At 40.0% G+C, this 26,499-nt stretch overlaps 4 protein-coding genes across 13 annotated transcripts in view; 2 read left to right on the forward strand and 2 right to left on the reverse strand.

Annotated features, from left to right (window-relative positions):
* BAIAP3 (BAI1 associated protein 3) overlaps positions 1–1,738 on the forward strand; it is a 36,558-nt gene extending 34,820 nt beyond the window's left edge. Inside the window, exon 34 of the mRNA XM_074198994.1 lies at positions 6–1,738. Within this exon, the coding sequence (XP_074055095.1) occupies positions 6–106 (101 nt within the window). The 3' untranslated portion in view covers positions 107–1,738. The remainder of the gene's footprint in view (positions 1–5) is intronic.
* On the reverse strand, positions 1,293–5,748 carry TSR3 (TSR3 ribosome maturation factor). Its single transcript, XM_074197154.1, has 6 exons — positions 5,577–5,748; positions 3,506–3,722; positions 2,998–3,191; positions 2,686–2,859; positions 1,894–1,957; positions 1,293–1,741 (listed from the first exon to the last, which is right to left on the reverse strand). The coding sequence occupies exons 1-6, from the start codon at positions 5,695–5,697 to the stop codon at positions 1,552–1,554; spliced, it is 960 nt and encodes a 319-aa protein (XP_074053255.1). The 5' UTR covers positions 5,698–5,748; the 3' UTR covers positions 1,293–1,551.
* Positions 5,749–5,839: 91 nt separating this feature from the next.
* Positions 5,840–15,323, forward strand: GNPTG (N-acetylglucosamine-1-phosphate transferase subunit gamma). Of its 2 annotated transcripts, XM_074197152.1 has the most exons (11): positions 5,840–5,945; positions 6,027–6,078; positions 7,327–7,394; positions 10,777–10,831; positions 10,924–11,007; positions 11,823–11,916; positions 12,736–12,850; positions 13,039–13,121; positions 13,308–13,439; positions 14,611–14,692; positions 14,908–15,323. In XM_074197152.1, the coding sequence occupies exons 1-11, from the start codon at positions 5,867–5,869 to the stop codon at positions 15,030–15,032; spliced, it is 969 nt and encodes a 322-aa protein (XP_074053253.1). In that variant the 5' UTR covers positions 5,840–5,866; the 3' UTR covers positions 15,033–15,323. The 2 variants fall into 2 exon arrangements, with proteins under 2 accessions (XP_074053253.1, XP_074053254.1); XM_074197153.1 differs by lacking the exons at positions 5,840–5,945; positions 6,027–6,078 and adding an exon at positions 6,181–6,358.
* Positions 13,037–26,499, reverse strand: part of UNKL (unk like zinc finger) — a 150,249-nt gene continuing 136,786 nt past the window's right edge. For all 9 annotated transcript variants that reach the window (XM_074197147.1, XM_074197145.1, XM_074197144.1 and 6 more), the window contains 4 exons: positions 26,184–26,414; positions 24,403–24,605; positions 23,917–24,174; positions 13,037–19,924 (listed from right to left, as the gene is read on the reverse strand). In XM_074197147.1, coding sequence (XP_074053248.1) covers positions 19,769–19,924; positions 23,917–24,174; positions 24,403–24,605; positions 26,184–26,414 — 848 coding nt within the window. In that variant the 3' untranslated portion in view covers positions 13,037–19,768. The remainder of the gene's footprint in view (positions 19,925–23,916; positions 24,175–24,402; positions 24,606–26,183; positions 26,415–26,499) is intronic.

Here is a 26,499-nt window from a genome sequence, read left to right on the forward strand (position 1 = left end):
CCTAGTGAAGTCAGCACTGAGGATGCTGGAAGGAAGGATGGACAGAGAAGCACAGGAGTTTGTGAAGAAACTCAAAGAGATGGAGAAGAGCATGGGAGATGATTAAGCAGTTTTTCTTTGGGTAGTGCCACACTTGTGCTCCCCTTTTCCTCCTCTCCTTCCCACTCCCTACCTCCACCTCTGGCTGCAATTATCTTCATCAAGGTGTCCAGGTCCATTTGGTTTTTTTCATCAGAAACACTTGTGTAATTCCTTCTGGTGTAATCTCAGTGGTCATCGTGGAAGATTCTTGCAGGGTCAGTGTTTGTGATTGTTTTTCCTTGTTTAGTGTTGTGTGTGCCTCAGGCACAATTGCTTTTATCTGCTCTAGGTAAATTTTGGTTTGATGCCTTTTCTATAAACACCCTCTGGGACTAGTGGGGCTCAAGTCTCCACCTGTTAGTGACTGCTATTGCCCCTACCTTCCCTTCTGCTTGGAGACCCCAAGGTGCCACCCAAATGACCCATTCAAGCAATTGTTAGCATGTAGGGTAGGCTGATTGAGGTTTCAAGGTAAGCAGGTGGTATGGGCTGGGACCCTAGGGGGTGGATTGGGGTGACAAATTCTCTAATCCTGCTTCCCCTAGCTCTAGTATCTGGATGAGTGTGATCTTGAAGCTCTACTGGAAAATGCTAGGGATGATATACCAAGCTTAATGGCCCTGAAAGATCACAGGTCAAAACTGGAAGAGCTTAAGAGATGATTCAGTTCTGCCCTATCATACTTTAGATGAGGAAACATAAGTTTGTAGTCTTGCCTCAAGTTACAGAGCTAGTAAAGAGTTGGATATGTGCTTTAGGGTGCCTGGTACTCTCACCATACTCTCAGTCTAATGCTGACAAAAGTAATTTTCCTTTGAGGGAAAATTGATTTTCTGTGGAGGATAGTCCCCAAGAAAGGTTCTTCATCATCTCATTAGGCATACTTCCCACCAGTGCTGTGTTCCTCCTCCATATTCTCTAGCTCTATTTTACAATTTTGTAAAAATGATTCAGAGAGGGCTCTAGCCTTTAGGCCCAGAAGACTGCCTGTCTCTCTGCTCTTAGCCTAAAGAGCTAGTCTGCCACACTTGCAGATTTAAGATCAAAGGCTCATCTTCCCTTCTACTTCCAAATCCTCACAATTAAGTCAGAACTGCAGAATTCCCATTCCTTCTGGAGGAGGACTGAGCCATGAGGAAGCAGCAGCATATTACTACTCTGTAACAAGATTCCTAGTATGGACACACCCATAAAATCAGACTCACAACAGGCCCTCTGGGTTCTCAGTTTCATTATGATAGCTCAAAGGCAGATCCTTCACTCCACCTAAAAAGGTCCATCAGTTCAGATAGTTAAATAATGGGAAAACATTAAAATTGATGAAAATGTCCAATTTTGCAGTTCCTGAGTAGGGTAGGCACAGCTCACCAATTCTAAGTTCCAACAAATGAATGGGTCTCTATGGTTCCGGTTAATCCACTTCTAGGTTTATCACCCAGATTTGGAAAATAAAGCTGTATTGAACACTACTCAGTCTCTTTGTCTTTTCTTAATTCCTTTCCAAATATCTGTGTTCACTGTGGCAGATAATACTTTTGCATTCTTTTCATCAAGGCTTTCATCATCACTGCTGTCTCCCTGTTCCTTATCTTCTTCCTCTTCCTCACTTTCATAATCGCCTTCATCCTCTGATTCTTCTTCAGTACCATCATTAGTTATTCTGGAAACAAAGAAGGTGAATGGTTAATATACAGAAATGCAAAATCAACAGCTAAGTCCTTGGGAGAGAACTTAAAGAGTCCAGGATGAGGTCAAGTTATAACACAAAACGGGCCTTTCAGGGGATAAGAATAAAATCAAAGGAAAACCTACCTGTCAGAGACCACAAGCCTGTTAGGATTTGAGAATTCTCGACCTGAATCCACATCAAATGGATCTAAAATGTTAAAGCAAAGTGAGCAGATGGTCAAAAATCTCTATCCCACACTCAAGTAGGAAGCTCCAAGATTTCTGTTCAATTCGAAATAATAAATATTAAGTGCCTACTATATATGCTAGACAATGGTGACATAAAGACAAAAATGGAAATGTTTCCTTCTCTTGGAGGAGGGAGTTATAGCATGTACAAGTAAAAGGATAGTGTGAGCAAAGTAGATATGGGCTTTTTGTCCCACTAACTGCCAGAGCTGGAAAGATGATCACAGCAGGGAAAGCCTGCAAGAAGAGTTGAGGAATACAGGAGGCAACAGAAGTGCAGTCCAGGTGTGGGTAATGACAAAAGAAGGGGGAATACAAAGTTCAAGGAACAGATTTCATCCAATTTGGAAAGTGCAGTCCAGGTGTGGGTAATGACAAAAGAAGGGGGAATACAAAGTTCAAGGAACAGATTTCATCCAATTTGGAAAGTAGACTCAAAAAAGGGAACAAGAGGACTAAAATAGAGGAAGCCAAACTCTGAAAGGCCCTTACTGCCACACCAATTACTTTGTAGTATTTCTTATAGGAAATGGAGATCCTATAAGGTGGTATTTTAATAAGGAAGATTTCAATTATACTCCAAATGAATAAGTTCAGGAAATCATCTGATAAGAGATTAAATTATGCATCCAGGATAGTGAGGCCCTATGGAAGCAGGGGAAATCATTGTGACCTGACAAATCTCACCTATTTCCTCCTCAGGTTTTTTGGTAGCATCAGCCAGAAACTCCTTTTCGACCTGTAGCACCTCCTCAGGGCCACTGCAGCCTGCATACTTGTCTAGGAGCTGACGATTCAGGTCTAAAAATCCCTTTCCCCATTTGAATTTTCGTAGCAAGATGATCGCAAGATCAGAAAAACCTGTCATTTAAGAAAACAGGGAATGTCCAAATCCCAATCACTCTACCCCAAGTACCCTGAAAAAACCCGGCTGAAATGACAGCAGTCCTTCTCCCTTTCACCAACCAGACAGGGACTGTTCTTTATTTCAGAACTTACCCAGAATGCAAAAAGTGGCAGCAAAAGCCTCTACACAGGACAGCTTGCAGGGCCGCCCATAGTTGACAGGGTTGGCAGCCACCAGGTAGGGAAGCAAACGAAGGTGGGTCCCTCGCATCTTCCCAAATGGAGTTTCTTCTAGTTTGGCCCAGGAGCAGTCAATGACTGCAACTCCACACTGAGCTACGAGCTGTCTACAAGACAACCACAGTAGGGATTGTCCCATCTTTAGGCTACAAGAAACAGCCTCCCCAACAAGCCAAAGTCAATCAATGAGGAAGGTTTCTGGTCTAACACCTGGGGGCATGAATAGGGTTACTGCTTATTATTCAATGGCTCTAGTATAATCAGGGATTCCAGAGCAACAGCTCCTGCTTCTGTCTGCAAAGCTAACCCTTAATATAATCAACAAATCACAGGCTCAGGAACTCTCTCTGCTCTAGGCTGAGGCCAGGTCTTGCTGACCCCATTAGAGGTGACCCCACTCCAGATAAATTAACTGCCATACTTATCTGCCGGCGATACATAATGGGTGCCCATGGGGCTGAGGATAAGGCCGTTGAACCTCTGATTCAGCCGAAGAGTTCTTACAAGACCTTGTCGAGCCAGCTTCCTGCCAGTGCATTTCCGGGGATCACAGTGGCCCAGTTCCCACATAGCCAGGGGGCAGGGCAATTCCAGCTTGGTCGAGGCCCCTTCAGCTGAAGCATCTTTTTCTACAGAGGCTATGCACATACACAAAACAGAGCTCAGATGCCTGCCCTTTAGTAATGATAAAGGATATTTTTGGGAAGAGAAGGCTCTGGAGGTTCCCTTCCCTTCCCTTCCCATCCAAGAAGCAGTATGATTTAGTGGATAGAGCACTAGACTTGGGAGTCAGTAGGAATAGGGTTCAATTATCCCATTAAACACAAGCAGTATGACTCTGGGCAAGTCAGTTTTGATAAGATGACCCTATCTTCTTCCCCCAAAGACTCAGTGGGTTTTAAAGTTCCTTTCAGTTCTAAAATTTGTGATCTTATTGCTGACCCAAATTTCTGTTTCTGTTTCCTGTAACTGAGCCTCTCAAATCCTTTGAAGAGATGTTAATCTTGATCACACATCAATTCATAGCATCATAGATTCAAAGTTGGTGGTCCAGGATTCTTAACATTTTTATGTCTTTTTTGGTAGGCTATGAATTGTCTTCTCAAAATGTTTTTAAATAACAGGATTACAAAGGAAACTCAATTGTATTTTTTAAAAAGTTCAGAGGTTAAAAGCTAAGGTTTTAAAACTCCTGATCTAGTTCAGTCTTTTTATTTAACACATGAAGAAATGAAGGCCCAGGTATATGTATATTATGGAACACTATTGTTGTAATAGAAACTGGGAGGGATTTGCATGAACTGTTGCTGAGTGAGATGAGCAGAACCAGAAGAACATTGTACACTATAATGGCAACATGGAGTTGATGATGAATCTTAATGGACTTGCTCATTCCAACAGTGCAACAATCAGGGACAATTTTGGGATATCTGTGATAGAGAATACCATCTGTAGTCAGAGAAATAATTGTGGAGTTTGAACAAAGACCAAAGACTATTACCTTAAATTTAAAAAAAAACCATTAAATTATTTTGTAATTCTGCTTATCTCATATTTTTTTTTCCCTTAAGGATATGATTTCTCTCTGAACACATTCAATTTAGATCAATGCATAGCATAGAAACAATGTAAAAACTATTAGATTGCCTTCCGAAGGGCATGGGAAGAGTGAAAGAGGGAAGCGAGATTAGGGGGAAAATTGTGAAATTCAAAAATAAATTAATTAATTAAAAAAGAAATGAAGACCCAGAGAGATCAAGTGATTTGCAGGGGTAGTGTAAGTGTCAAGGATAAGGTTCAAGTTCAGGTCTCCAGACTTCAAAGGCAGAGCTTTTCCCACCATACCAGGATGATTATTCCATGGAGTAATCAATCAAGTGAAATAGTTTCCTGCCACCCCACCCAAACTTTAAAGAAATATTAAGTACCTAAAGTGCCATGGAACAGAACAGGAACTTGAATAAAGAGGAGTCCTCAAAGAACTCACAGGAAGGGGGGTGGGGGAGGAGGAACGTGCCCATTACCCTTAACCTTGTGGTCCCCGGCTGCCCTGTTCTAGGAATCCCCCCCTCCAAGCAGGTCTCTGAGCAAGCCCTAAGGGCCATCCCGGAGACCCCACCCCAGTCATCAGTGCAGCTCCGCGGTCCTAGCACAGAATTAGGGCCAGGTGTCCGGCCCTGCCTCACGCGCCGCCCCTCATCGCCTGTACCTCCCCATCCCCAACGATTTTTCTTCCAAGGACCATCTGGACATTTATAACATCACTCAGGGGCTATATCTGGTTAAACGTTTAATTCATTCACCCCTAAAAGGCTCCCAGATTTGTTAAATCGAGTCCCACCCGCTGCTGCCTCGGCAATAAGCTGGCCGGAGGCCCTCGCTCCCCCGGGGCAGCCCTACGGGGACACCCCCCATCATGGGGGGCTGTGGCCCGTCCCATTCCCCCTGGGTCCCTGGGGCTGACCCCGGGGCCCTCAGGCCGGGGTGCTCACCGACAAGCGCCGCCCCCACCTCCTCGGTGAAGCTGTCTAAGGAGCGAGCAGCCCGAGAGTCCCCTCGAGGCCGCCGGCGCCCGCTTTTCGCCCGCTCGGGGCCAGCCTTCTTCCTGCCCATGGTGGGGCGCGAGGCGCGGGGAGAGGCAGGCGCAGGCGCAGGCGCAGGCGCGCTCCACGGCCCGGCGCAGGCTGTGCGCGTGCGCGTCCGGCGGCGTCCGGCTCCGCGGCTTCACGTGACCGCTCCTCCGCTTCCACGTGACCGGCGCTTCTCCGCGGCGCCCCGCGCGATGTGGCTGGGTCCCGCGCCGGGCCCGGCGCTGCTGCTGCCGCCGCTGCTGCTGCTGCTGCTGTGGATGGGGCCGCGCCGTAAGTACCGTCCCCCACCCCCGACCCCGAGCCCCTCGGGCCCCCGCAGGCGCCCTTCACCTTCCTTCCCTTCGTCCCCAGCTCTCGCCAGCGCCGGGAAGATGAAGGTCGTGGAGGAGCCGAACACCTTCGGGTAAGGACCCGGCGCGGGCCGGGGGAGGGAGGGGAGGCCCCGGAGCGGGTAGTGGGGCGGCGCCCCGGAGGGCCGCGACCAGGTGCTGCCCAGCCGCCGGCCCGGATTTGTAATACGAGAAGGGGACTTGTCCCATCTTATCACCAGCGAGCAGGGCGCCCCGCCTGTCACAGGCCCTTCTCCTGTGAAGGTTCATTTCAGGAGTAATTACTCGGCTGTGTGCTGCCAGCAAGACTTTTCTGCAAAAAGTTATGGCCGTACGTTGCAGAAAGAAGCCTCCGTAAGTGAGAGACCCAAAGGAGGGCATTCAAGGCATTAGGTTTTGCTATGTTTCTGTCGTGTTAGGCACTGGAACACGTATCAAGAAAACGCATCCAGGGGCGGCTAGGTGGCCCGGGGATAGAGCACCGGCCCTGGAATCGGGAGGAGCTGAGTTCAAATGCGGCCTCGGACGCTTAATAATGACCTAGCCGTGTGGCCTTGGGAAACTCACTTAACCCCATTTGCCTTGCAAAACCCTAAAAAAAAACCCCATACATCCAAGATAATCCTTGATGAGAGGACTTGGATGGGTTGTGATGTATCTGTATTTTTGGAGGGATCTCCCTCCCAAGAGGTTAAGATGTGGATTTGTGAAAGTAAAATGGGAATGACTCATTTGTAGAGTAGTTGTGCAAACTTTCATAAACTATGCTCACTAAAGTGAGATGCTGCCATCGTTGTCATTGTTGCATGTTAAAAAATGCATGATTCCTTCCCCATTGCTAAATTTGTTCTATAGGATGTGTGTATGTATGCATGTATGCATACACACGTGTGGTCAAGTATGACCTTGAAATGCAAGGGTTCTTCTGCCTACCATCATTCAATTATGGTGGGCTTGCTTCAACAAAGCTTAGATTTTTCTAATGACATTCAAGCCTCCTCTTCTTCCAGTGTCATCCTTATTGGACCTTGTCTTACTCATCATGTCACATCTCTCTCTGCCTCAGTAAATACATGTGTGATACATACAAGGACTATTGGGTGCTCTAAGGAGGGAAAAAACTGACTGGGGAGTAATACTGTACTCAGGAAAAGTTTTTCGGGATAAAGTGAAACTTCAGCTAGGCCTTGAACCACAAGCAAGATTTCAAGAACTGGGAGGTGGTGGTGGATTCCAAGCAGGATAGTTAAATAGTTATCAAATCAATGAGCAAGATGAGTTTTCTTAGCTTGCTGGCTAGCTTTGTTTATTTTCTCTGACAGACTGAATAACCCCTTCTTACCTCAGACCAGTCGATTACAGGCCAAGAGAGACCCATCAGCAGCCTCAGGTGAGTGATGGCCTAGCTCCAGCTTTCCCCAGCCTGGTAATGTTATTTTTTTCAATTACATGCAAAGATAATTTTCAAGACTCATCTTTTTCTAAAACTTTTTGAGTTCCACACTTTTCTCCCTCCCTTCCTTCTTTTCTCTCTCCCCAGGACAATAAGTAACCTCTTCTGGGTTATACATTGCCATCAGTCTTCAGTTGTAGTGGACCCAGTAAGGGATTAGGGATGTGAGGAGAGGTGGTATCTGAGCTGATGTGTGGGGCATCCAGACTTTGGAAAGTGGAAGCTATCCCTTTCAATCCTTTTGACTGTAGGAAAGAATAATTGACATGGACTGGTGTGCAAGAATTACTGCTTTAATAGTAAATTTTGTTTGGCATATATTTTTATAGAAGACATCTTGAAAAAGCAGTTTTGAGTTTTTTTCTGATTAGTGTGTATTTTATATGTATGTTTAGAATTTGGTTTTTAAAAAGACTCCTAAGGTGAAATACTTTGAAATGGCAATAAATTTGGATGCAGCTCCTGACAGTGGTCTAGAAGGCAGGAGACCCAGATTTGAGTTCTAACTCTGGTATTATTGTTATTATTTGAATGGCCAACATTTAGTTTCCTCTTCTGTAAAACAGGAAAGCTCAGACTGAATGAACTCTTATAGTAATAGTTCTTCCAGCTCCCAAAGTATCATTCCAAGGTTTGCTTTTAGGAAAATCTTCCCAGGTTATTTGTTGCAAATTAAACCTTAAGCTGATTTACCTTGCTTTTTACTGACACCTAGCTATGTGAAGATCACTGTATTATTTGCTCTAGGGCCTACAAACAGAAATGAGATTAGCTCATTCCAAAGGAGCTGCCCTGAATGTGTGTTTACATGAACATGTAAGTTAAAAAGATAAGCCTATGCAGAGTAGGATTTATAAAGGGAAGGAACAGCCTAAGCTAAGGTATATATAATGCCAGGCAAGGAGTCAGGAGGACTGTGTGCCCGAGTAAGTCACTTTGTTTGTCTCAGTTTCCTTTTCTGTAAAATGGGAACAATAGTACCTCCCTCTAGTGTGGTTGTGAGTATCAAACAAGATAGATAGTAATTATAAAGTACTCAGTACATAAATGAGTGGGGAGACAAGTGCTAGAAACATCAAACAGTCCAGCCTGCAGAGAGTTTGCAAAGGAAAGAGTAGTCTGGAGAGTGTCGCCATGGTGCTGATTCTAATCAGAATATTAATCCGATAAATTTTAGATTACAGAGGTGGAGACCAGTCTATTGCAGTAAGTGGATGAGAATGACACCTAGACTATCACTTGAGTAGTAAATGATAAAGAGTAGAGGAATATGAAATGTAGGTAGAGAGTCAATTTATCTTGGAAACTGATTTGATATGAAAGTGAAGAGTCCAAAATAAGATTTAAATTTCGAGCCTGGATGAGAGGGAAATTAGGAAGTGAGGTAGGTTGGGGATGAATTAGTTATTGGATTTAGTTTTTAAAATGGTGAGTTTAAGGTGACAATGGCAAATCAGGGTGGAAATGTGCAGGATGAAACATAGGGGAGGGGTCAAGATTGGGAGTCATCTATATAGGAGAGTTGATGAGTCTCCAAAGGAGACCTCTCTAAGCCCTAGAGAATGCCCATTTGGTTCAAGCAAGGAAAGTATAGAGAAGGAACAATTGAGATAGGAGTGTAACCAAGTAGTGTCAAATGTTATGGAAGCCCAGGGAGGATAACATATTAAGTAGATTGTTTAATTCACTGGTTTCACATGTTGAGAGAGAATAAAGATGAAAACTAAGAAGAGACCATTGAATTTGTTAGCTAGGTGGATTTTAGTAACTCTAGATCTATGTGGAGTTGTGGGACAGAAACCAGATGGGGGAGGGGATTAAGCAAAATAGATACTGAGAAAATGTCAGTAGTTAATGTAGACAAACCTTTTTAGAAATTTGATGTTTAAAAAAAATGGGAGAATCAGGGCTGGCAAAAGATAATTTTTAGATTACAGAGATGTAAACATGTTTTTAGGTATAGAGAAAACTAGATTGAAGAGATGAAAGATGTAAGAATGACTGTTGGAACACTGCTGCAAGAAGTCAAAGTGGTTTGTTCAAAATACAAAGATTGAGATAGTGATTAGAGTGAATTAGAAGTATAGAGGTATGAAGAAGAGAAGTTTGTGGAATTAATATCAAATAAAATAAGAAAGGTAACTCTTCATGGTAGAGAGACTAGAATTGGAGCCTGAGAAAGAAAACATTTAGAAGACATGCTGTGAAAAGTGAAAAGTATAAAATGAAGTCAGCTAGAAAAAAAATTAATGCCCATAACATTCAATAAGCCAAGGGAAAAGAACAGAAAAAGTGGGCATTGTAAGTAGACTGATTATGACATTCTCAGTCAGCATATTAAGAGTGTCTTAGCTCTTATGACTTCCCATTACCTACCCCACACACATATTGTCAACTTCTGTGAAGTTAGGGAAGGCAAATTAATTTTTAGTATTAGTCTGAACTAAGTATAATCGGTAAAATGGGAAGAAAAGAATTGAACTCCAGTGTATGAATTTCCCATTTTAGTCTATCAAACCAGGGTTTTGTATGAGGACTCTTTTTAACATCAAAAAATTTAAGACACCACTCCTCCCCACCCTGCCATAGAAAATACATGACAAAAGTTACTATAAATTTAGAAACTCACTTAAATGAATTTCTATTTTATTTATCACACCATCACATGTATTTAAAAAATTGTATATTACATATGTGAAAAATTCATCGTACTTTAGATAAGATGTTTTCTTATCATCATTTAATGTTAGCTAGTGTGCATAAGGATTTATAGACCTTTTGCAATAACTCCCTGGGCTAGAACTCTTGCTTTTAAGAGCTCCTTGAGGAAAAAGGCTTTCTCAGTCATTTCCTTTAGGACAAAGCTCAGAGCCTTGCTAGTTCCACTTCATGGTCATTTGATCTGTGGGAAAACTGACCACCTTCCCACCTCCATCTTTTTCCAGAAGAAAAGCTAGATTTAGGAGTAGAAGTCAAAGTTAAATGACACTGTCTTCTTCTTAAATGACTCTCCTACCTTGGCCAATTACATTAAAATGACACACACTCTATATCTCTGTGTTACTGGAACTAAAAGACCTTGATATTTGGCTACATGCTTGGTCTTCTCTAGAGGTTAAGTGCAAGTGCAGGGAGCTTACCCTCTTGTTTTGTACAAAAGATTTTTTTATTTCCAGTCTTAGAATGGAAAGTAAAAATGGAGTTAGAATAAAATAAAAACATTTTTTAGACAGAATTTTTAATCAGTATAGTGCATGTCTCCAAGTTGAAGGTTTTGAGTCAAGAACTCTTTCCTCTTTCTTTCTTCCCCTCCCCTCAGGTCCGGCACATCTCTTCAGACTTTCTGGCAAGTGCTTCAGTTTAGTGGAATCTATGTGAGTACAGGGAATGTGATGAAGGGAAGTTAGGAGTATTTTCAGACATGGATATGTTATGACCTTGCCTTGGCCCTTGTGTCTCCTTCTAGGTATAAGTATGAATTCTGTCCTTTTCATAATGTCACACAGCATGAACAGACGTTCCGTTGGAATGCCTACAGTGGAATTCTGGGGTGAGCTCACTGGCTACTGAGGCTTTTTTTCTTTTAAAGAACCTTGACCATTCCCAAAACTTAATAGAGTCTTCAGGGTAAATGGTAGGTGATCCTAAAGACTAACAATTGGTCAGAAGAAGCTGCCTTCTGCCCTCTAATAACTCCCCCCAACCCATTTTGGAGAAGGAAAATTAGGAAGAAAAAACTATTTTATCTGTAAAATGGGGATAATACTTTATTTTGTATTATTTTCATTGTTATTGAGGAACACCAATGAGAGCTAAAAAGGATTTTTAAATCAATTCAGCTAATTCTCTGGGCAGCTAAGAGGGCTCAGTGGAACAGTAAGATAGCAGTGAGTCAGGAAGATCAGACTTCAAATCCAGCCTCAGGCATTTACTAACTGTGTGACCTTGGACAAATCACTTATCCTTTACCTAATTTTGGAAGAAGAAAATGATAACCCATTCCAGCATTTTTGCCAAGAAAGCCCCATTGACAGTATGATTCATTGGGTCATGAGGACTTGGACAAGTTGTTATTGAAAAACAAGGCTAATCCCCTCAGTGAAAGATGTGTCTTAGAAGAGAAATGATTTGCCCAAAGCTGCAGTGTTCTACCATACTGCTTTTTGATATGAGGCTAGATGTAAGGCTCTTGGAATATGTTAAATAGAATTTAAGTATCATTTTCTGGGTAAATTTTTAGCAATTAGGGCTGTTATTCATTGGTAGATTATGTCAGACATAACTTATTTTGGTGACTCTTAGTTTTCATGGATTTGTCTGAGTATTGCTTCTTAAGTAGTAATGGTTATCTTTATTCTTTCCCAGGATTTGGGATGAATGGGAAATTTTCAACAACACATTTACTGGCATGTGGATGAGAGATGGAGATTCCTGTGGGACTAAGAGCAGGCAGACGAAGGTACTAACTTTGGTGCCCAAATTAGTATATGCTAAAATTTAGGCAAAATTTAATGCGATCTTTATCCCTCTGAAATTAAGAGCTTGAGTTCCCCCTCTTTCTTGGATTTCATAGAGCAGTACCAATCACAGGTATTGTTGAGGTCTTCAAGTTCTGAAGGATGTTTTGAAGGGCCATTACCCCCCCCCCCCCAAACCCCCATAAACACACACACAAAACCTTGGTTTGTTTTAGCTCCAACTAAGAATGTTGTTTATAAAACCTGGATAAACGACTGCAAAAGATACAACAGTATCTACCTAGCAACAGACAGTCCTTTGCTAATAATGTTTTAGATATCAAGGAATAGATATAGACACACTCAACTTAAGCTAACTATATAGTGTTTATAGAATAATATACAAATCATATGGATATTTTTATATGGAGAGAGTAGAAAATTTGGTCTCTTCAATATTAATATTAACTCTTGGGACTCCATCTTTTCGGATTTAGGGAAACCAAACTGTAAATCCAGAAGCGGGGGTGCTATATGGTTTACAAGTTCTAGGAAGAAGATATAGTTTTCATACTGAGTTAGAAAAAGGAAGCCAAGTCATCCTACAAATGCATTGATCTTAAAAGTAAGTTAGATAGAACTAAACACAAACAAGTGGAATTTCTTAGGGGCTGAATTCATGGCTATTGAGTCACAATATCTATCATTTACCTGTATCCTCCCTCCTGTAGTAGAGTCTAATCAAATACCCCCACCCCTAGCCAGTAACTAGAGGCTTTGCTCTGGGGGTGTTGTTTTCTTATTTGATATGGTCTCTTTAGGTTGACCTTGCCTGTGGAAAAAGTCATAAGCTGGCAGGAGTATCTGAACCAAGTACTTGTGTTTACTCTGTAACCTTTGAGACACCTCTGGTTTGCCACCCACATGCTTTATTAGGTAAGTGGTGGTAGGTAGGATGTGAAAGGAGACTAGGGCCTCTCAAGCTCAATGGCTAAGATAAGGTCTCCCAGCTTATGTCAGAAGTCTTATTCTGAGATAAGAATTTTAATTGACTTTCGTGATCACTGTTTCAGCTCTCTACTAGTTACTGAGTACAACTGTAAGTCTAGTGCTTTTCCCTCCAGTGTATCCAACTTTACCAGAGAATTTACAGCAGAAGTGGGATAAAACAGAACAGTCTCTTGCAGATGAATTAATCACCCCACAGGTAAGAGAGAGCCCTTCAGTGGTAGCTATGTATACAAATGTTGTCAATCTCTGATGTGTCCCATAGCAACTCCTAGGTTTATTAAATATCTTGTTATTTATTTGAACTTTGTAACTATCACTAAACTGAGCTGACTTTGGGGATTATACTTTACACTTTATGTGTCCTCTCTTCCTATAAACTTAGGGATATGACAAAATGCTGAAAGAGGTATTTGAAGAAGCAGGCTATTTAAAAGCATCAACAGAAAAGGAGGCAGCTAATCCAGAGGGAGATGCCAAAGGTCCTGAGTTTGAAACATTGGAGAAATGTAATCAGGTATGTGCAGAATACAGAGATGTGGTTGGGGCATATAGGTGACACAATGGATAGAGCATTATGGACTCTTTTTCCCGAGTTTAGATCTGGCCCCAGGCACTTATTAGCTATACGACCCTACATAAGTCATATAACCCTGTGGCTTAAATTTCTTGAGCTGGAACAGAAAAAAGCAAACCCCTTTAGCATCTCTGCCAAGAAAACCAGACACAACTGACATGACTCAACAACAGAGGTGGGGCAGGAAGCAAAATCGAGTACTTTGGGTTGCACATCATGAATCTTTTGGATAGTGATTGCCACATATACTTACTGGCTTTCTAAAATACAAATCTGAAGAGAGATTGTGGGCAAATTTTACTCCCCAGTGGATCTTATTGTCTAGAACAGTGATTTATCATCTGTGGCTAACCTGAATCATAAATTTAGAGCTGAAAAGAGACCTCAGAGATCATCTCATCAAATCCAGAAAAATGAAGTTCAGAAAGTTCAGAAAACTGAAGCCCAGAAAGCTTCAGTAGATTGCCCTAAGACCACAATTAACAGCAGCAGAGCTGGGACTAGAATTCAGGTCTGCTTCCTCCATTCAACCATCCAGGAAGACTAGTCCTCGGATGACTCACAGACAACCAGACATAGGAACTCAAACTTTTCCAGGTTCCATCCCTAGCCTATTATGTTCAAGGGCTGGGAGCATTTAGTTTAGAGAGGAAAACAGTGGGGTGACAGACAGGTATACTGGGCAGCTCAGTGAAGCTGTCCTCACACTTAGCAGCTGTAAAGTGGGGATGATAATAGCCCTCACCTCTCAGGGTTGTTATTGGGACCAAATGAAATCCTATTTGTCAAGTGCTTTGCCACATTTGTCATACAGTAAGTATTCAACAACTGATTCTTTCCCTTCCCCTTCCTCTGCTCAACTTTGAGGTGATCAATAATCCCAGTTAAATGGGAGCCTGGCAAGTTAGTCTATAAAAGACTGGTTGTCCATCCCTTAGAGATGATTGTTAAAGGTCCTGTATTTGAATTCCAGCTTTGCCAATGACTGAGACTTTAGACCAATCACTTCATCCTTTTGGGGGCCCTGTTTTCCTAATTTTAAAAATAAAGTTGTTTTGAGAGTATGAACTGTTAGATCATACCTCAATTCTTACATAATGTTTCATTTCAGGAATATGAGGAACTTTCCAAGGAAATAAAAAGACTGAAAGACTTGCTAACTCAGAATCACATTTCATACACAAAGCACAGAGGTAAATTTGATGTGCTCTTTGAGCATTCCCTGTTTAAATCCTGTTGCAGAACAGGTATGATCCTAATAAATGCAAATGACATTAAAAAAATTAACGAACATTAATCTCTTCCAATTCTGTGTGTTCTGCTATCCCTCCATCACTTCCGGGATGTAGTGTGAAGAATAGTCTATCAAATAAAATGAACTGTGTCTGCTGTTTTCATGTTTTGGCAGAAAGTACCACCAGTGCTGAACATTTGGATTACAAGAAACCTGCAACCAGCTCCCCAGTTTGGAGTAGTACTAGGCCCCCAGAGCATCTTCGAGGAGACACTGGTCTTCAAAGTGACCATTTGTGACAGTTAATGGGCATATAGAAGATTCTGTATGGATTCATACGAACATGATACACACCTCTGTATGGCAGGGAGGGAGGGAAAACTTCCTACATACTAGACCTAGTTCTAGAAAACTATTTTCTCTCATATTATTCCATCCCAGGAGACCATGAAGTGTGATAATAGAGGACTGTGGAGACCAAATAATCTCACTGGGGTGGGTGTGTGTGTGTGTGTGTGTGTGTGTGTGTGTGAGAGAGAGAGAGAGAGAGAGAGAGACAGAGAGAGACAGAGAGTGAGTGAGAGTGAGCAGTGAATCCAGAAAGTGGTCAAGGGCAAGACTGAGGCTCTTTGGTGCTAATGAAAGTTTAAGGCAAAGAATTAAAAAAAACACTAAAACACTACAGGGAAAAATAAATATTTTGTACAATAAAGGCACTATCTTTTAAAGTATGGAATACCCATAAATAAATAAATAAATGAACAAATGAATGAATGAATAAAGTGACTTATTGATGGAGGGGGAACTGGTTTCTGGACTAATTTTCAGTACCTTACCTGTGTAACCTCAGCTCAGAAAGGAGGGCTCTCTTTTCCCTGAATCTGGTTGATTTTTCTCAGTGAGACATAGGACAAAATAAAGATTCAAAATTTTAATTCCCATACTGATAATAAAAATAATTCCATGAATTCTGTAAACCATTGCATAAATGCTATAGTGTAAAAAAATTTAACAAGTGTTAACAATTTTAAACAATTCATTACAAGTAAATGATTATGCATTATAAATACTACCTTCTGGGTTAAGGAAATTCCATTCACAATAACATTCTCATCTAAACACTCAAACCATATTAGCGGCTTTCATAAATTAATACATATGAAAAGTCCATATTGAATTAAGGTCTTATGCTGACCACAGTTACACAAATATATTGTGACAATATTACTACTAATATTTAACACTAGATAGTTGAAAAAGACAACAGGCAACAAAAATGATGGAATAATTTGAACATATCTATAGACATACAGCTCAAGCTCCTTTTGAAACCAGCACTCCATGTCCCCAACAAGAGTTCTTTACTGTGAAACCCACCCTGAGACACCTGTCATCTCCTCTACTCCCTGGCTACTTCAATCTACAGAGAACACAGGACCTAAAGAACAGTCACTTCAGAAACTCTCAACTTGTTTTTTGTCACATGATCTTTTTGTGAGTTGTTATTCCTACAAGCACTGGGGTGATTCTACTTTATAGAACTGGGAACAATGAGCAGACTAAACATTGTTAACTGTCTTGCATCTGTTAAAAGTTTCTCTTTAGCAGGTTTACTCAGGCCAGTGAAATCTGTAATATTCCCTTTTGAGCATATTTCCATTAAATATAACAAATGTACTTTCCAGTATTAAAAATATTACTTTGGAAAAGACTGGAAATTGCTCTTGTGGAGGTCCTATTATTTCTAAGGAACTGAAACACGAATATAGACTTAAAGTGGCACAGAGAAAGCATCTTTTTTTTTATGTAAATGGTTCATACAGCACACCCAGAGAACTTGCCAGAATAATAGCATGTAACAGAGGACCAGGCCGCTTACTCTGGGAATTTCACTCATAGGTACATTTCTTTGGTCTTGTCCTTTTTCCTCCCAGTCTTTAAAAACTCAAATTTCAATCAATGATAAGCACTACAGAAACATAAGGACACACACCTGCAACTCTTCTCACACTGAAAAACTCTCAGTGATTATTCCTACACAGAGAGCCAACACAGGTGTTTGCTACCAGAAAATCCAGGCCCTATGCCAAAATGTGCTTCTTAATATGCTGGGCTTTTGGGAAGAGCCCAGCCCCCATCTTCTCCTCACTGTGTGAAGGAGATACCTTGGGAATGTTAGCCCTGGAGATAAGTCATCTCCTGAGAATTAGCCAAATTCAACAAAAAGAACTGACCACATTAGCTTATAAAGATCTAAAGCTTAATTGTTCTAACTCATTCATAATTTTTAAAGTCAATTATAGACAAAACACTGTCCTGTTTACTCCAAAAAGGCCAAATAAAAGGCCTTGAATGAGAAACAAGTGCATAAATATTAATAAAAATAAAGAATTTTAAACAGTGATAACAGTAGCACAAAAATATACTTAATGTCTAAGTACTGAACTAAAAGCATTGAGGCATATGACCACTTTTTAATATAAACTGGAATCATCTTACTACAATTAAAAACAAAAAACCTTCACTAAAAACTAAGTACATAGTTACCTTTGTTAGCACAATAGCTGTAGAATGTGGTGCCACATTCTTCTATATTGAGATAATAAAACCATTGTCTAAAATCAGTTGTAGGTTTTAAAACATTTTTAAAAACCAAAATATATATACTACCTTACAATACATTCTAATTTGGTCACTGTTAAAAATTCTTACCTAGTTACTTTGCACTTTTTAAAAATGCTATTAATGTTTAATAAAAGTCTTTGGCAAAGCCCACACAAGTATAGAAGTCCATTGATATTCACAGCAAAGCTTGGTTATTCAAGTACCACTTCATTTCTCTCAGCCTGCCCCCCACCCCACCCCATCTCCACTTGGTGAATCAAAAAAAAAAAAAAAAAAAAATGCTGTAATTTTAAGCACCATTTAGACCTAACTGGAGGCAGCAACCTGCTCTACTGAGAATAAAGTTAGTTGGGGGAAACTGAAGCCATTTTTCTAAAAATGTTTAAATATGTAGGGAAAATGTCCAAATCCAGACCAGGAAAAATTTTCTCATCAGAAAATATTTTAAAGTTTTGTTCAGATTTTAAATGCACAAAAATTATTTGTTTCCTCAATCTGCACCTCATCTTATTGGCGTAGGTGTTTGATTTATTTATTCTCCTTGTCTTATAATTGACCTTGCTGTAGGTTCTTTGTACTGGAAAGACTTAGGGGTAATGGAGAAAAATGCCAGACTTGACCCTATCTCCTTTTCTTACCCTTCTTCCATTCACCACATAAATGTCTGGAACCTGCTGACCCAAAAGGAGTTGGATCTAGTCCCTGGTGAACTACCTTTTTGGGCCTGACCTCTAGACAACCTCCTGTCCAGGCTCCTAGCTCTCATAACTGATCCAATTTACAAAGCCAGACGTCAAAGTCAAAAGGGTGCAGTTAGCTTGGATTTGTTCATTTTCAAGACATTTTTGTGAAGGGATTAAACTTTGCTGATTACATGAATGAACTTCTTATGTTGAGAACAATAATTGAACATACAAATTAGGTAACACAGTAGATGGTCTTTTCAATGTCAGCTGTATCTGTGTCACACTCATATTTGTAAAATAAAACCACCATTGTTAACATTTTCCTATACAAAAAGCTAATTCTATGAAAGTAACAAAATACAGTGTTAACATACAGTAAATGATTTCTCCTGAATTGCATACTCCCAACGGTCAGTGTTAAATATGAATGACTATCAACATCTCTAAAAAATTACAAAGCACCATTGCCTGATTAAATACCTAAGTAATTTGATCACCAGAACATAGTTGTGTAGTTTAATTTAATTTTAAAAATTCTAGTGTCACATCCCTTACAAGATATTATATTGAGTTGCTATCATTACAGAAAGGTAAGGATTTTTGTTAGTATCAAATTGTCTTGCACATTTTTTAAGGGATAAAATAACAAAACAAAACTAAGCTGTTTCCTTCAATTCTTTTGCAAGGCATATAGGCACTTGGAAAAAGTGGCCATGGATCATATAAATGCATGATAGATCTCTCTTAAAATCATTTCATTAGGATTACAAAACTCCAATTGGAATATGTGCAAATGCACATGTTTAGGAAAATTAGTTCCTTTCATAAAATTAAAAACCTATCTAAATGCTTAAAGTATATGTGCCTTTCAATAATCACTCTCTTTACTTATAAATACTATCTGTTTGCACTTAATTTGAAAACTGTAAAAATCCTAGGCAAGTTTTTCACTACTAGATAAATGTTCATTTAATAAGTACTAATTTCAGAATATGAAATCTAACAATATATTTACCATACTATGATTTAACAATAATAAACTGATATGAAATATTTTAAGTTCACAGTACACATATAAAGCTTCATATTATCGTATATTAAAAAAACATGAAACTAGAAAGCAGCTTAAAGCAATTTAAAACAACATCATAACCTCTAACTAACCCCCCGGTTAACAAAGTGCTTTCACAAGAATCAAACTTCTTCTAATAACCTAGTAAACAGTAGTGTTAGACTGATTCCAAAATACTGGCATGATTTATAACACACACACCAACAGGTCATGGGTTCAAATGTTCTGAGGGACATTTTCCAATGAGGTTGTCTATTCATGTAACAGAGAGATACTCTCATTCCCCTCTGAACAACATTCAGAATAGACAACTTGACTATGCTTAGCTCAGGGAGAACCTGAATGGACTGAGCAGATGAATTGGTTTTATGTGTGCATTTTTAGGAGTTTTGAGGATCAAAGTAGCCATGAAACATTAGGACATGGTTGGTAAAAAGAAGTCAAAATGTAAAGGCAGTCAAATAATAGTCATAAAAAAAAAAAAACTACCATTATCCTTGGGGATCCAGATTGTGATCAGTCTGTCACTAAGAAATGAACTACTACATCTGTCTTTATATAAAATACTAGGAACATAAAATAGTGTCCTTAATTAGTTACCATGATATAGCAGATGCCATTTCGTACAGAGCGCCTGCCTTGAGGCTGGGAGTCACCACTTTATGGGCTGGGCCTTGCAGTAAGGACATTCAGGCTGGCTCGACACGCAGTGCTCACAGAGGACATAATGCTGACACGGCTGCAGAACAATGCTGCGATCATGTTCATGGCACACGACACATTTTTTTGAATGAAGCTGGAAGATTACCTGTAGTTACAAGAATAATTTTCAGAAGAGATTTTAGAGTGCAGTACATCTCTCATCAATCATCCTGAAAATCTTAGAATCCAGAGTGCAGGCAGCCTCTCAGAGTATTTATTCATTAAATTTTATTTGCTTTGTTTTTTTGGGTTTTTTTGCAAGGCAATGGGGTTAAGTGACTTGCGCAAGATCACATAGCCAAGGAAGTATTAAGTGTCTGAGGCAAGATTTGAACTCAGATCCTCCTGTTCTATCCACTCTGCCACCCAGTGCTCTATCCACTACATTTTAGAAGCATCACCTGTAAGTCAACTATGTCATACTGTTCATGTTGGGGGCTGTGCTGGGGAATGGGCAAGATACAAATAAGCTTAAGACATTCCTGCTCTCAGAGACCTTAAAATAAGGTTGTGGTAAAAGGTCAAGGCAAGTGAAACATTAAGTAAGGATTCAAAATAGTACAGGATGAGTGGCAAGCAAAGTATACAAAGGGGAGGTCAAAGTGAATTTGAATAATCAGGGAAAACTTCCTGAAGAAGCTGGGACTTAAAACTGGGTCCTAGTCCAGACACGGTAATAGCCAAGGCATGGTGGTACTGATGCATAAATATGCATAAGCATTAGCACCCCCCTCACTCAAATCCAATTCTTGAGCTTGTTGTAGTATCACCTCCCTGATGCCATGGTCTTCTTCAAGAATGAAGGATAGGAACCAAGATGGCAGCGTGAAGGCAGCATTTCCAGGGAACTCCTTCCCCCACAAACTCCAAAAGCCAAAATGATGACTCTAGTCAAAATTTAGAGGGGCAGAACCCACAGAAAGACTGAGTGATACATTTTCCCAGTCCAAGATTACTTAGAAGTTCTGTGGGAAAGGCGTGTTTCACCAGGACCAGGGGGTTGGAAAAAAGCCGCAGCACAGTGCAGCCCAGCCCAGAGATAACCAGAAACAGCTTGAAGGGGCAGTGAGAGAACTCTGCAACATCAGAATGACTGTGGAGTGAGGGAGCACCAGTGGCAGAATCTGCAGCGAGAATCTGGAAAAAGCAGCCTGCATCCCCGAGACAGTAAGGGAAGTCTGCATAGGCAAGAGAGCACAAGAACTTGGAGGAATAAAGGTCCTAGTGGGGTGTCCCCCCACAAAAAAAAAAACCTAAAGCCTTGGAAGTGTTGTCTTGGGCTGAGGAAACGAATAAACAACAGAAAGAGAAGAATCTGACTGTAGAGAATTAGTTTAGTCCCATGGAAGATCAAAACACATATTCAGATGATGACAAAATTGATGCTTCCATATCCAAAACTTCCAAGGGAAATAGAAAATGGGCTCAGACTACAGATGAGCTCAAAAAAGACTTTGAAAAGCAATTAAGGGAGACGGAAAAAAAACTGGATGGAGAAATGAGAGCAATGCAGAAAAATCATGAAAACCAAATCAACAGCTTGGTGAAAGATATACTAAAAATACTGAAGAAAATAACATGTTAAAAACCAGTTTGGGCCTAATGGAAAAAGCAAAACAAAAGGCAAATGAGGAGAAGAATGCCTTAAAAAGTAGAATTGGCCAGCTGCAAAAGGAGATAAGAAATTCTCTCTGAAGAAAATAACTCCTTCAAATACAGAATGGAACTAAAGGAAGCTGATGACTTTGCAAGAAGTCAGGAAGAAATAAAAACTCTTCCCCCAAAGCCAAAAATTAGAAGAAAATGTGAAATATCTCATTGGAAAAACAACCAACCTCAAAAACAGATCTAGAAGAAATAATTTTAAAATTATTGAGCTATCTGAAAGCCAGGATCAGGAGATGAGCTGAGACTTCATTTTTCAAGAAATAATATTGCAAAATTTCCCTGAGATCCTAGAAGCAGAGGATAAAAAAGAAACTGGGGGAATTCACTGGTCACCTCCTGAAAGAGATCCCAAAAGAAAAGCTTCCAGGAATATTATAGCCAAATTCCAAAACTCCCAAATCCAAGAGAAAATTCTAAAAGCTGCCGGAAACAAACAATTCACCTACCGAGGCTCCATAGTCAGGATTACATAGGATCTGGCAGCATCTATGTTAAGGGCTATGATATTCCGGAAGGCAAAAGATCTTGGTTTACAACCGAGAATCAACTACCCAGCAAAACTGAACATCCTCTTTCAGGGAAAAAGATGGACTTTCAATGAAACAGGGGGACTTTCAAACTTTATTACTGAAACAACCAGAGCTGAATCTCCAAGTACAAGGACTCTGGTGAGAAGAGAAGGGGTGGAAGAGAAGAACTAACAATGAAGAACTTAACAATTTTGAACTCTTTGTATTCCTGCACAGGAAGAAGATATTAATAACTCATATGAACTTTCTCATTTATAAGAGCTGTTAGAAGAAGCACATATAGACAGGACATAGGAAGGAGTAGAATATAATGGAGTAATATAGTAAAAAAGATGGAGTCAATGGGCAATAAAGGAAAGTACTCAGAGTAAGGGAAAGGAGATTAAGAAGAAGCTAAGAAATTTCACATAAGAATCAAGAAAAAGCTTTTTCAATGGAGTGGAAAGAGGGAAGGCAAGGGGAAATGAGTGAGCCTTCATTCTCATCAGAAATGACTCAGAGAGGAAATAACATACACACTTAATGGGGTATAGAAATGTATTTTACCCTAGAGAAAACTGAGAAGAAAGGGACAGGATAAAGTTGAATGGGGGAGAGGGAAGGAAGAATAGGTGATAGAAGACAGGGAAGATTGAGGGAGAGGGTACTCAGATACAACACACTTTTGGACAGGGCCAGGATGAAAGGAGAGAGTGAATAGAATAAATGAAAGTGGGGAGGAATAGAGTGGAAGGAAATACAGCTAGTAATAGCAACTGTGGGAAAAATATTGAAACAACTTCTCTGGTGGATTTATGATAAAGAGAGCAACTTGCTCCAGAGACAGGGCCATTGGAATCTGAACACAGACTGAAGTACATTTTTTTTTCTCTCTCTCACTATTCTTGAGGTTTCTCATCTTCTTGGGGGAGGGGGGTTTAGGTTTACTCTTATAGCACATTCAATTTTTTTTTATATATTTTTTTCAAGGCAATGGGGTTAAGTGGCTTGCCCAAGGCCACATGGCTAGGTAATTATTAAGTGTCTGAGGTCGGATTTGAACCCAGGTACTCCTGACTCCAAGGCCAGTGCTCTATTCACTGCGCCACCTAGCCGCCCCATAACACATTCAATTTCAATCAATGTGTAGAATGGAAACAGTGTAGAGACTATCAGATAGCATTCTGTGGGGGGGGGGGGCAAAATTGTAAAATTCAAAACCTTACAAAAAAATGATAGGTAGATACTACTATTGTATATAACTGAAAAACAAATAAAATGTTAATAAGAATTTAAAAAAAAAGAATGAAGGATAAAACACCTTGCATAAGTATGGAGTTAGGGAAGGAAGGGGAATTGAGAAAATCTGTATGGTCAGAGAAGAGAAATAATACAGAAAAAAAAACTGGTTGGCTGAATTGGTTGAAAATAATATAATTAGAATAATCTTTTTTACTGATAAGCAGCATGTTAAAAATAGACCAAATATAGAACTGTTTGGTTCAATTACTGAGTTAACACTTCTCTTCATAACTGTATCTGAGTCAAATGAATTCAAATGTGCTAGGGACAGAAGTGATCAAAGACCTCTCCAGAACTGCCTGACAATAGGCCTGTTCTGGTGGGGGGGGGGGTCCTTTAGTTTCACTAAACCCTCTAAATCTCCTCTTCAAATCACAAAGATTCTTGATTGTTCCCCCTGCCAGCCACCCGAGATGCCTTTCAGGCTGATCCTCCACCCCAACTTCTGTGTCTGCTGCCTGCTGCCTGCTGCCTCACCTTTAGCACAAACTCTGCAGGAGACACTCCTGGGAGAATCTAGTCTGGTGGATCCCCTGCCAGCACACTACTACTTCTAAAGCCTTCACAGATACTGTTCCCCCTGCTTGGTTGAAACAAAGGGAAGAGGGCAGACACCTACCCCATCCACAGTTTCTAAATCTAAACGCAGCTGACTTTGTAATGAATGCAGCTTTGGTAAAGGGATGGTTTCTATGTCTCCATAGCTCCTCAGAACAGGAAATTTAGAGGATAAGCCGAGCCTTTCAAACTCTTCCTGAAGTCTCTTAAATTTATTTTCCACTTCTTCCTTCTTCTGTAATGCTAGCTGTTTATCAGTATCTGCTACTTTAGCGCGTTCCTTTGCTTCATGGGCCTCTCTCTGCCAAGCATCACAAGCCTGAAATAAACATGCAGACAATTTATCCGGATACCTGAACATGGACCGAAATGAAAAACACTGCATCTTGAATGGATTGTAATAGGCAGAAAACACATCAAGTATACCACTTATCTGAACCTCACAAATGAAAACTGGTTATCATGTCAGTTAAGAACAAACCCAGAGTATTTTTCAATATAAGGGGAACCCCAAAACTCCAAACTTTGTTTCTCTTTTGTTCATTACCTGTTTTACTTGTTGCCAAGAATCTTCCCACTGTTTAATTTTTCTCTTAGCTTCATCAAGTTCCCGTCTAACTCGAGCTAATTCACTGCCATGAGCACTTGAATTTGCTGAAGGGCCAGTTCCAGTGCTCAATATAGGGGAAGGACTAGGAGAGAAACTCCCAGTTACAAAATCCCAGATGCTGCCATTGACACCATTTAAACCTGTTGGCAAAAGAAGGAAATGGAACATGTATATAAATAAACATTTGTGTAGAAAGATTTACTATGAAGATTAAATTGTGTACCCCAAAAGAATTTGATGAAATATCTTAAAATGCAATTTCTTCCACACCTTGTCTAACTGCTAATGAGAATCTATAATCCCAATGTTTGATATTCAAAGCAGAAACTCAGGGCCAATTAATCTTTAAAATATGACACTACTAATTTGTATATCATGTTGATGCCTGTGATATCACCTAGGAGCAACCCAAGTTCCCCACCATACTTGATAAGAATTGAGAAACCTTTGAATGTTCACCTTCTTTATCTCAAATCAAAGAGAATTTAAACTAGAAAAATGGGAAAATGGAATTTCTTTCTCAATTGTGCAAATAAACAAGGGAATATATTCTGATATAAATATGGTATAGAAGTATTACACGGTGTGTCTGTAAGCAAACAATATTTCATATTGGAGAAATTTCAGAGCTCAGTGTGAAAAATTCAGCACAACCAAAAGTAGGTTTAGAAGAATTTGATACTGTGCACATATGCAAAAAACCCAATTAAACTGTATTATTCCTTAAAACCAAGTTTTCACAGACATTGTTAACTGGGTGAGTTGCTGAGAACTTTTGTAGCTCTCACAAAGCAATCCTGATAATGAAATTGTTTTCCAGGTTAAAACTTGCTAAACTCTCAGACAATGCCAGAGAGCCAAAATACCAAGTCAGGTCAGATTCTACTTGGAACCTGTCTGTTGGGCCCTTTAGATTAAAAAAAGGGTGGGGGGGGAGCTGTTTTTACGATGAAGATGGAATGCTTTCAAGCTCATGAGTTTAAAAAGGCTCCCTTAGTCAGCAGCAGAGCTGTGAAAAGCTCTCAGGAATGGAGGTAGAGCATGTATGTATATATGTAAGGGGATGATTAGGATTTACCTTTTTCTTTATTCTTATTTCTCTTTATTTCTTATTTCTCTATTCTTATTCTAAGTCTCAAGTACTTATTTATAGGTTCAAAAAGGGGAAAGAAAATGAAACTTTAAAGTGTCAAGTTATATCTAATCAGTAAATATAGCTGTAATTACTCTAATTAATCTTTTTTTTAAACTGTTATTTAGACTGAAACAATACAAAGGCCAGGTTCTCCATTCTGACCTCTTTGCTCTTGCCAACTCCTCTGACTTAAGAAGTAGGTTTTCCTATTATGCTTTCTATGACTGACTTGTTTGGCTCACTCTGCATTCCAACAAGCTTTATAATTCAAGACATAAGAACAATTGTGACCACACATACAAGAACTATACTTTTTAAATCTGATATCAATTTGTAGCAAGGGCCCAAGTTATTAAAACACCTAGAAATAATTGTGACATGAGCCCACAAGAAATTAATTTTATGAGCAGCTTCCCCCATGTACTGAGGAAAGTTTGGGACCAACATTGACCTGAATTTTAAAAAACCTTACCAAGATGAGCAAAAAAAACCATGCAACCCATTACTTTGAGACCTTTTCTCTAAACACACTGAAGTTATATCTTTTCACTATATGAAAGAAATTAATCTTTGAATGACTTACCTAAAGAATTATGGGAAGAGGCTGAAGTGCCTAAAACATTATGCTCTGATTTCAAATGCTGAGGCTGCTGTTGGTGAGGAGTCATAGTAGATGGAATAAGAGGCTGAGATAATGACTGAGATAAGGAACTGAGTGGGGAGGTTGAGAGAGATGAGGATGAATGTAAAGATGGTGAACGGGGAAGAGAGCCTGGAATATTGACAGGAGCTGAACTTCCCAGTAACCTTTGACCTGGAGAAAAAGGAAAGGGAAAAAATACTGTCAGACTGGGTATGTAAGACAGAATCATTAAAGCACCAGCATATACCTTTCATGT

The sequence above is a fragment of the Macrotis lagotis genome, chromosome 8, assembly GCF_037893015.1.
Source record: "Macrotis lagotis isolate mMagLag1 chromosome 8, bilby.v1.9.chrom.fasta, whole genome shotgun sequence".
Taxonomy (NCBI): Eukaryota; Metazoa; Chordata; class Mammalia; order Peramelemorphia; family Peramelidae; genus Macrotis; species Macrotis lagotis.